Source organism: Gavialis gangeticus, unplaced genomic scaffold (assembly GCF_001723915.1).
Source record: "Gavialis gangeticus isolate Ggan-Ray unplaced genomic scaffold, GavGan_comp1, whole genome shotgun sequence".
Classification (NCBI taxonomy): Eukaryota; Metazoa; Chordata; order Crocodylia; family Gavialidae; genus Gavialis; species Gavialis gangeticus.
In genome coordinates, this window is record NW_017728996.1 from 48,167,485 (window position 1) to 48,178,876 (window position 11,392).

Genomic DNA, 11,392 nt, shown 5'->3' on the forward strand with positions numbered 1-11,392 from the left:
TTTTTTTTTTTTTTTTTTTTTTTTTTTTTTTGGTCAGGTTCCCAAGGTTGTCATATTAGCACTGGATTCTGAGGGAGCCTTCAGCAAGAGAGCTGAGGCAGCTACGGTGCTGGTAGGGAAGCAGAAGTACCCAAGATTTAGCCTCGGAAGCAACCCATTACCTGTTACCCAGGGGACAAAGAGAAAACTGTTCCAGGTTAGGAGGAAAATTGTACCCAGTGAGTGAGAGAACAGCATTCTTCTACATATAGTCCTGGCAAAGTATGGTAGGTAGCCTTTGGAGTCTAGGCAGCTGTCCAACGTATTGCTTGTAGCCTAAATATGTTGAGGGACCAAAGGAATTCTACAGAAATTGCCATGGCATCTTTAATTTTCTCTAAGAGCAGACAAGACTTCATTTTTGCATTTGAATTCAAAACATCCACACGCAGCAAACTCTGGAACATCATTGTCTCCTCTGAGAGGCAAAAGCGCTTGTAAGAATTTTTTACACTGATCTACCAGTCAGTCTAGGAATTCCAGACTTAATGCTTTGGTCACTGAACTGTTTTTGGCTTGCATCTGGAAACTCTGGCAGACATTCACTGATTCACAGAAGTCTAGGGCTGGAAGAGACCTTGTGAGATCATCGGGCCAGCCCCCGTGCTCTGGGCAGGAAAGACTGCTGGGGTCAAATAACCCCAGCAAGGTGTGCATCCAGTCTCCATTTGAAGATCTCCAGGGTAGGTGCCTGCACCACCCCTGCTGCGAGTCTGTTCCAGAGTCTGGTCACAGGAACCATGAAGAAGTTTTTCCTTATCCAGTCTGAAACCTTCTAGGAGTTTATGACCATTGCTCCTGGCTTTCTCCTCTGGTGTTTTGGTGAATAGTTGTTCGACTAGCTCCTGGTGCTCTCCCCTGACACATTTGTAAGCTGTCACCAAATCCCCTCCGAAGTCTTTTCTAGACTGAACAGTCCCACATCTGTCAGCGTTTCCTCGTATGGCTTGCTCTTCAAGCCTCTAATCATATGAATGGCTCTTCTCTGGACTCTCAGGCTTTTCCACATCCTTCTTGAAGTGTGGTGCCCAGAACTGGATGCAGTACTCTAGCTGAGGTCTAAGCCTGTGGGAAGTCTTTGGGAGTAGCTCATCAGAGGAAAATGCTGATCTTTTTGCCCAAGTTGGCATTCTAACCATCATAAATGATAAGGGTGCGTGACCATTGTAGCAGTTGCCTGGCCTCTCACAGCCCTTTTACTGGTCAGCATCTATTTTAAACCTTGATTAGTCCAACAAAAGTGTCAAGTGGACCATGTCTTTATGGGAATGGAACACGAACAGCAGAGCTATTAGATGGGCCCTGCAACTGAATCCTTCCATTCAGTTTCCCCAAAATCTGATGCCAGTGCAGGCTGTATACTAGGTCTGCTAGAGTTGTGCAGTTGCTACTTTGCTTCACACTCTGCAGATTTGGATTCAGAAGCATTGTGACCTGCTTATTCTGGGGATGGGATATAGAATTTATTGTCCAGTGGCCGGAAAAATGTTATGAAAGTTGTCATACTAGCAGGATGCTTTTAAACTGTTAAAATTCTAAAGTGTGAATTAAGCCTAGAAAGCACTTAAAATAATGGAAGGGCTGTTGGGACAGAACAAAAATTAGGTGGATACTTAAAGACTTGCCTCTCAGCTGTTCCATGTTGCTGAGCACGCATTATAAATGAGCATAACTTGCTTCCTTCTCCCCCCACAAATGCAGTCTCCATCTTGATGTGAATGGTACTTTGTCCAGGTGGAAGTTTCATAGCCAAATTCTGCTAGTTTTACTCATTTAGATCCCAGCTGTGCTGAGTGTAAAACTTACTATAAAGCTAAAATGTTCCCAACTCTTAGGGGGTTAACAGTAGACTTGTATAATGACTGGAGCTACTTGCAGAGATCAGTCAAATGATGATATGGATGACAGAGGTAAAATAGGAAAAAAATGACTTTGTCTGCCCTAGAGTTTTCTGTTCTCTGGGTGTCACTCCGATGAGTACTTGTCCACCATATTTAAGGTCTAGTTAGTACTGTCATCCTCCTTGTCTTATTGATGTGGTGGGTTCTTCGTGGGAGATCTTGCTCTAAGAAGTGTGCAAAAGGGAATGAGTCATAGTACAATTAAAAAACTCTCCCCTTTTGTGGGATCTTGCTAAAGACTAGTGAGTGGGAAAGGGCTTAAAGCAGAAAGTAATAAGATGTGTACGACCTATGATATCAACCTTTTTAATTTTGACAATTCTGGTGCACAATTTGTTAGGCATATATGCACATTGTGTAGGGGTATCGAGGAGTCTGAGTCTGTTTGCTATCCAGTTGGTTAATAATGGGTTTAATCTTATAATTTACAGATCATAATTCCTGTGTCCAAATGATCTATGAAGAGATTGTTGATTCCTTTATTTTTGTGACTCTAGTTACTTCTGGAGGACAGCCTCCATCTATTTCATTGCTAATGATGAATTTGGTTATACCCTGTATAGACTGTAGTTGATTTGGAGAAAATAAGGTTAGGTGCTTGACTGGTGGGAAAACAGGACATTGTACTAGATAGAATGAGTATGCTTGTGAGTGCTTTTGGTTGTATGGTAACTAACTTATCAGGAGTGACATTAACTATCATCACCACCCAGAAAACAGCGGTTCTTGAATACTTTTGCATGAAAGTGGAGGTCATACAAATAAAGTGAAGAATTCATGGTATTTTAAGGAGTGGGATAGCAAAGTGTGACAACAAATCAAGAATTAATTGGGAAAATGCAGAGGCTATTTGAATTAGAGCAGTAGCATCTGCCTTCTGGTTGTGTACTGAAGGAAGATATTTTGGGTGTGTTGTGGGAAGGATGCTCTTCACTGTCCTCTCGATGTTCCCAGTACACACATTGGGGGCATTTTGGGCTCTCATTCTTGCCACTCTAATTTGTGCTTATGTTACCATGATGCTGATGGACTACTGCAGTGACCTTATGAGCTGTGCAAGAAATGGCTGGAGCGGCATGTGGAATCAAACTTAAACTTCACAGCAAGTCTCTATGAGTTTGCTAGGAATATTTTTTTTTTCTTAGTGAATTTAATTGTGAGAACCTGATTCTATCTTCAGACTACACTTATTTCATATTCTTCCTCAAACTTTACTTTGTAAAAGTTCTTCCTGCAGGCTTGGCTAGCATCCTATCTGATGTTACTGAGGATGTCACAATTGAAAGCTCATACTTTCAGTGCAGGGCAGTTAAGACCTTTAGCTTTCTGCAGAAGATTCCCTGTTTCTAAAAGAGCCACGTGGCTTGCTCTTGCCAGAAACGCTACAAGCTTCCGCAGCATTTTGTTGCATGCTGATATTATTTAAAAGGGACCTTCCTGTGTTCAGGATCAAAGATATTCTGAATTAAAATATGCTTCAATTTAGTCTAGTCAGTTGAAGAAATCCATTCTCAACCTTGATATTTTAATTCTAAACATGAGGCTTGTATTTTAAAAAATATATCTCCTGAAAAACTTTTACTCCAAATTCCAATGCCATTTGCTTTCTCAAACTCTTTAAGACGGAAGTTGGCAGCATACAGCCTGTGGGCTGAATCAAGCCCGCCAAGCCAATGGACCTGGTCTGCAGAGCAAGGAGGGCTTTGCCTGTGTTTGTGCCCACACTGGCTCCAGCCACCTGGAAGCTACACCCATACTGCTACCCCTTTCCCCAGCCCCACCTTGCTTCTTGGGGCACAGCTTCTAGCTGGTGGAGAGCTGCACCACAACTGGAAAGAGGGAGAGTTGGAGGGAAAAGCTGGGCAGTGGCAGGTGGAGGGGAGTGGCACCGGGACCACAGATGCAGGCGAAACCCCTTGCTGCTGATACCATTGTGGCCCAAGTTGAACCAGAACTGGGCTGTTAAAGGTTCTGGCCACTGCTCGAAGAAATAGTGGCAGGCTAAATGGAATATCCCTAAACCTGTTATACTTCTCCTATGCCTCCTGTTGATGAGGCCAGTGTTCTGTTCAGTTAGGGAGAGAATGGGTCACTTACATTTCTCAATGGATCTGTTTCAGCAGTTCTGGTAGTGCTTCCCTGAGCATGAATTCAGAATGAAGCGGCGATTGGATGAGCAGGAGTCACCTGTGTATGCGTCACAGCAGAGACGTATTACTAGCAACACTGAAACTTTCCAGCACCAGCATCGTGTGCTTGCTCCAGCACCTCCTGTTTATGAGGCGGTTTCGGAGACCATGCAGTCTGCCACTGGAATTCAGTACTCTGTAACTCCCAGCTACCAGGTATGCCTGCTTGCCCTTTTAATGGGATCCAAGGAAATAATGAACAGTCTTGCTCTGTCAACTAAACAATCCAAGTCTCTTGTTTATTACTCTATGGTGGGGTTCTGCATATGAGAGCAAATCTGTTAAAACCAGTAATGGTCTCTGAAATTAAGGTGTTAATTCAGCAACATAGTTAAGCATATGCTCAAGATTAAGTACATGCTTTAAGTCTTTATTATTTCAATGGGTGCTACTCACAAGCATAAGGGTAAGTATTGAATCAGAAAAACAGGGGTGGAGGGGACCTCAGGAAATCATCTAAATCAACCCCCTGCTCTGTAGGATTGTCCCTTTCTAAACCATCACAGGCAGTGAGGTACTTAAATACCTCTTTGAGTCAAAGCTTGGTTTGGGTACAATTGAACTCTGGTGGCAACTTGTTTCCTAGTCAGAAAACAGGCAAGAACATATGGGGTTCTGGTTTATTCCTTTCCTGCAACACAAGGTTTTCTTGCAGTTGCTTTGTCTTGGGTTATGAATTTGCAGCTCAGGATCCTGGGTCAGATTGGTATTTGAAATGGTCAGATTCAAAACCATTCCTTGTCTATTAGCCTTGATGCTCTGGTTAATGTTCTGCCTGTCTAAAATTTATATTTTTCACTTTTGTCTTGAGACATTTGAAGCATTTACTTACACTCAGCCATACAGCTGCTCAAAGAGTAGCAGAAGGGTTAACAAATGCATTTTGCAAATAGTGATCTGATCAAGTCTGTGCAGGAAATTGTCAACAGTTAGGTGTAGAGCCCAAAGCTGCTTTTAATTTAGCTTCACAGTAAGCAACTACTTTGCTTCACAAACAGTATCCCTCCCTGTATTGAAGTGTGGTCACTTCTATTTGAAAAGTACTGCATCAGTCTGTGTTAATGAACTTGGTTTATGCAGTTTTTCCAGAATTTCCAAGAGCAGGTAAAGTGCTACTACCCCCAGCTGCATATTTTCCTCTGCTTTCCAGGTGTCAGCTGTGCCACAGAGCTCGGGCAGTCATGGGCCTGCCATAGCAACTGTCCATAGTGGACATCATCATACAACACCAGTGCAACCTCATGGAAGTCAGGTGGTGCAGAGTCATGCTCACCCAACCCCTCCAGCGGCACCAGTACAGGGACAACAGCAGTTCCAGAGACTTAAGGTAACATCAGGATACAAGTTATCATTCTGTACACAAGGTGTTTTGGAGGGAGGTATCTTCTTGGTTCGTGTTCTCTTTGCTCAGTTGACTGATGTATCCACATGAGAGAGCTTTCCCAATAGCTAATGGTTCATTGCATTTGCAATAAAATGCAGCCATGCTAAAAATGTAGATGAGTTGGTGCGACTAAAAACCTTAGTTTCTGGGATGGCATACACCTGTACACAAGGAGGGCAGGGTAGTGGCTTTGTATAGAATACAGACTCCCCTATGTTGTATTCTGTACCTATTGTTATCGTCATAACCCCAGAGTTCTGTGACCCAGTGCACTTTTGCGGTAAGTTCACATGGCAGCCCACATGGATAGGAAAGTCAGGATGAGATGTATTCTTAAAGTACAGAAGTTTTTTATAATCTTTCAGTTCAGTCTTTAACCTACAGTTTCTTGTTTGTTGTATGCCAGTGGTTCCCAATCTGTGGTACAGGTACCACCAGTGGCATGCGGACAACCTGTCAGTGGTACATGTTAACATATTTATTATAATTACTTTATGACAAAAATTTGCTGGTGGTACTTAACATTGAATTGAAAAAATGTGCTGGTGGTAGTTAAGGTTGTACAATTTTAAACTGGTGGTGCTCAATCTGTCAGAGTTTGGGAACTGCTGTCTTATGCTGCTATAGATCAGGCAACAGTTTGAGGCCTGTGCCCAAAGTTTGTGGGGTAATTGATGGTCTTTGACTATTGCTTATGTCAGGGGCAGGCAATTATTTTGGGCAGAGGGCCACTTACTGAGGTTTCGGAAAGCCATCAAGGGCTGTATGACAAGCAGCCCAGGGCAGATTAATATTAATTTTCTACATTTTTTTAGGGGCCCTGCGGGCCGGATAGAATGGCTTGGCGGGCCACATTTGGCCCCCGGGGCCACATTTTGCCCACCCCTAGCTTATGTGATCCCAGCCTCCCAGCAGAGCCTGTTGGACAGTGTGATGAAAACTCCGTAGTTAAGATCCTGAGGTCGTCTTAGCCTTGTGGAATTCCCAGTGTGGAGGCTGGAGCTCTATGCTGTTAATTAAGAAAGGGATTTAGCTGCATACACCCAGTACTCCCTTCTTTTATTGTTTAGAGTGAACACATTTTCTTCTCAAATATTGTGGCAAAGTAAAAAACAAAACAAAACCTGGAATTGTCATCAGTGGGTTTTGAGGGTAGAAAGGAGAAGTGTCAATCCAGTTCTCATATAAAAGGGCTAAGACCAAAGCATCCAGTGGCTTTTTTGAATGTATTGCTTTATGTGGGAGATACTTGGGAATGAGCAATCTTCTATTTTTGGACTATATGCAATAAAGTCTTTAAAAAGAAGAGAAAAAACCCACCAAAAATAACCCATGGAAGTCGTTAAATTCAGATCGGCTGTAGTAAGAACATATATATGAATCAATTCCTATCTTTTACCTTTCTTTTAGAAAAACAGTAAAATACCTTTTTCATAGTTCCCATATAAAAACAGTAAAGTGAACACGTACTTTCTAATGGGCCTATTTTTAACCCTTGAGTTTTGGGTTTTTGTTGTTCTACAGCAATCAACAGCAACAGCAAAACTTCTGACTTCGGACTTTGGTTGAAAAACTTATGGTGTCTTTTAGTTAATATCATTATTTCCCATAAAATAGACCCAGAATGACTTTAGGCCCTCAGATATTATTCCAGATAAATTGCATTACATGCAAGATCTTTTGTATCTCTGAGCAGATTAGTTGTGAAAGGAAAGGGTTGGAAAGCTCCTGCAATTTATTCATTTGTGGCCTGACTTGCTGAGGTAACTAGCATGCAGCTCTACCTGCTGAGAGCTATGGCTGTTCACTCAGCACCTCAGAAAATCAGATTGTTGGTATATAAACTGTCTGTAAACTCTCTCGTGCTATCCAAGGTGTGTGGATTTGCACATCCACAGCTACTGTTTCCAAAATTGTCATGTGCTAGATTTGAAATGACTGGCATAAAAAAAAAAAGGCAGCACAAGTGTATCTGGCAGACACTAAGACACTGCATATGTCATTTCCATGTTCTGCTTATTCTTGATTGCCGTAATAATTTCCACAAAGGTACACAGGAAAAATACTTAATCCATAACTGGTTTTATATGAGCAGTGAATTTGCCAGTGGTGAAATGGTAACTTCTGAGTATGTTCCCACTGACTACTTTTGCTGATGCGTATTGCATCTTTGTAGAAAAGTATGATTTTTTTTCTAGTAGGAGACAGAAATAAAATGCAAGTGTCCTGCCTTCAAATAGTCATGTAATATAGGCAACAATCTGACTACTAATTTGTTACTCCCAATTTTTTTTGTGCATTGCAGCTGCCTTTCTGGGGGCGTGTTTTGCTTGTAACAGTCAGTGTATGACCATTCTCTGCCGGCATATTTTAACTTGCTGATTAATTGTTTTATTTTTTGGCTTCAGGTGGAGGATGCACTGTCTTATCTTGACCAGGTCAAGCTGCAGTTTGGTAGTCAGCCCCAAGTCTACAACGACTTCTTGGATATAATGAAGGAATTCAAATCTCAAAGGTAACAACTTGCATTGCCTTTTAGGTTAGAGAGAACTTGTGTGTTTGGGAGCTGGGGGGACAAGAAATTATTAGTGTTCTGGAGATTCTGTTTCTTCATGTATTAAGGTCTAAGTCTTCCATCAGGGATGATGGTTGGCGATTGCTTGGGAGTGCAGCGATGGCCAATATTTTCTATTCTGGATGGCAAGCGGATCTCCCTGTGCCAAATCTCTGCTTACAGAGTGGGAGTCAAAGTTCACAAGTTCAGTTCTTATGGCAGATTCATCTGGTTGTATGGCTGTTAGCAAGCAGATAATGCTCAGACCAGGTGACATTAAGTTAGTGTTAATTGTACTAGTAAACTTAGTCTCATGTCACAATCAAGTTGATTAATGTATGCAAGGAAATCAGTTTGGTGGTGTTTCCTGGGTTTATCACAATGACTGTGTAAAAATCATTATAGATTGTTATTTTGTTCAATGCCTGGCTTGCACTCGGACCTCTCTATCTTTTGTCTTGTTCTTTTTCAGTATTGACACTCCAGGAGTGATCAGCCGTGTGTCTCAGCTCTTCAAAGGTCACCCTGACTTGATCATGGGCTTCAATACTTTCTTGCCACCTGGTTATAAAATTGAGGTGCAGACAAATGACATGGTGAATGTGACAACACCAGGGCAAGTTCACCAAATCCCTACTCATGGTCTCCAGCCACAGCCACAGCCACAGTCCCAGCATCAGTCCCAGCCCTCAGCACAGTCTACCCCAACCCCAGCACAGCCTGCACCACAGCCACCACCTGCCAAAATCAGTAAGGTCAGTGGCTCTAGAAGGAATAGACAGATTAAAATACATAATTCCTATCTGGAAATGGTCTGGTATTAGAGGTGGCAAAAGCCTTAGCTTCTTATAAAAGAAATGTTTTGGGTATTTCAATTTTGGTAAAGTTGCATTTTTGCAGTTTTCTTACTTCATAAAAATGACAGCATACATGTCACAGCTTGGCTCCCCAGCAGCAGCTGGGAGTGCATGTGTATGTGAATGATAGTATAAGTCCTCACGGCAGCAGACTCTAGAGAGCATTTCTATTGCCAGTTGATAGACGGCATGAATATGAAAATAATCAGGCCTTGCTAGCACAATGAAGTGCATGTTATGCTAATGGAAATGGTTCTGCAGAGTTGTTCAGGAAATTGCTGGCTTTGGGAAACCATGTTAAATGTTATGGACTCTGAAGCAATGGGTTTGGGATTGGGTCCAAAGCTTTAGAAACTCTTATTTTAACCACTTTCAAACTAACCTTTTTAGGCATAGTACACTAACTTAAGAAAGGAACTTGCAACATCCTTTCATTGGAAATGACTGTAGGACATACAGGTATTAGAACAATATACACATATAAACAGGGGATGTCAGGGAGTAGCTCAAATTGTACTTGATGGCTTTGTACATATGGTCCCTGATAAATCATTTGATACTCCTTGAACCGAGTAGGCTTCTGGATGTTCTCCCTGATTGTTCTAGTTTTCTACAAAGAAACAGACCCAGGTAAGAATGTTGTTGTCAGTACAAAATTGTCATATAGAACTTTAACAGTTGGGGTAACTAGCTTTTGGAACAACTTCTAATGCAGCAGTTTTTTCATCACTTGAAGTCTTGATGGAAGACTTTCTGAAATAGGTGCTGCAACTCTACCATCAGTTAGCAGCTTGATACAGGAATCCAGGTAAAATCATATGGCTTGTGTTATGCAGGAGTTCAGACCAGGTGGGCAGTGATGTTCCTTTCTGGCCTTAAATTTTGTGAAGCTATAAATTTGGGACTTCACAAAAACAAAGATGGTATGCCCCCTTTCCTGTCACCCTCAAGATAATCCACATGTTACTGACCAGCCAATTATGTGATCAGAAGAATGGATGTTAAGGCAAAATAATGACTTGAGTTCAAATTGGACCTAGAAAATGCACAAAATGAGCTTTAGGTCTGATTGTTTCATTTGAAACATCATGTATTTTAGTCTTAAAATGTGAAAGGACTTAAAAGAGCTTGTAAGGGGCAAGGGAGAATTTTAGTAGTGTCCCACTAAAATTTTTTAAGGGAGGTTGATCTCTAGTGTGTGCAGAGAATTAATAATGTAACTATAAAATATGGAAATGTGCAGTTGATATCAGAAAGAACTCTTAGAGCTCCTATACATGTGCAGAGAGGCTGCTCCAGCGCACTATAATTACAGCATGTTGGAGCAGACTCCAGTGTCACATGCATCAGTGTCTGCAGGCTGAAAAATGGTGGCAGGGTCACTTTAACTAAAGCTTGTCTAAAGAGCTTTAATTAAAGCTCCCATTTTTCAGCACGGGTGCTGGTGCACGTGATACTTCGGGTGCTTTAATTAGTGCTCCTGGAGCTCATCTATAAATGCCTTTTTTTACTAAATGACCCTGAAAGTGTGATGTACTTTTGGTACTTGCCTCCTGCCTTTTAATTAAAAGGAGCCATAAACAGCTGAGAGCAGGCTCTTTAAAATGGGAATTTTTAGGCAGCCTTAACAAGGCAGATAGTTTCCAGCAATGCCAGTAATAGACTCCATGATACAGCTCTGAAACCTGAAAGGCAGTGGAAGATTGAAATGCTTCTGTTACAGCTGGAAGTTACTAGCTCTAAACAGTCTCTAGGTCCTTGTGTAAGTGCATTGGGCCACCCATTTAATTTTAGTGGCCACCCTTAATGTTAAGTTGATTTGTATATTTATTTGTTTTAGCTTTGTGTGATCTAGATAAGTACTGGGAAAGGGAAACCTAGGCTTTGTTCAATGCAGGTCACATCCATAATGGAGAAAATCACTGGTAATATTACTAGCAAGTCTAATTTTTTTGAAATATGATGAGACAAAACTGGCTAAATGAAAACTTAAAGTTGTTCTCTTATCAACATGTTTTTTGTTCCTTGCTACTTGAAAGGTATGTGGTTGGGATTTTCTTTTTTTAAACCCAAATGTACCATATTTTCTTGTGTACAACTTGCACCCATTTCCCAAAAACAGCTGCTGAAAATTGAAGTGCACGTTAAATGCTAGACATATGGTAAGAGCAGGTTCTGCCACTTACCTGTGAAACAAAGTAAAATCTGCAGGGACACACAGGGTGCAGAACAATAAGCAGGCTCTGCTCTTTAGCTGTTACTGCTTAGCTGCATACTAAAAGGAAAGATCCTTCATTTGCCTTTCAGAAACAAGATGTATATTCTATTCCCACAAGTGTTTATAGATGAGACAGTATGGTAGTTTGTAGGGTGTGCTTTTGGTTGGATGCATTTGCCCATGCCTTCAATTATATTCTGACTTATTTTCCGAAAATTAAGACTTTTAGATTAAAAAACAAACAAACAAC

At 41.4% G+C, this 11,392-nt stretch overlaps 1 protein-coding gene across 3 annotated transcripts in view; it reads left to right on the plus strand.

Moving 5' to 3' along the window:
- Positions 1 to 3,847: 3,847 nt before the first annotated feature.
- The window catches only part of SIN3A (SIN3 transcription regulator family member A), a 35,072-nt gene continuing 27,527 nt past the window's right edge, over positions 3,848 to 11,392 (plus strand). Inside the window, exons 1-4 of one of the 3 annotated variants that reach the window (XM_019504446.1) lie at positions 3,848 to 4,285; positions 5,280 to 5,456; positions 7,922 to 8,028; positions 8,540 to 8,822. In XM_019504446.1, the coding sequence (XP_019359991.1) occupies positions 4,097 to 4,285; positions 5,280 to 5,456; positions 7,922 to 8,028; positions 8,540 to 8,822 (756 nt within the window). In that variant the 5' untranslated portion in view covers positions 3,848 to 4,096. The remainder of the gene's footprint in view (positions 4,286 to 5,279; positions 5,457 to 7,921; positions 8,029 to 8,539; positions 8,823 to 11,392) is intronic. The other 2 variants (XM_019504445.1, XM_019504444.1) reach the window with 2 other exon arrangements.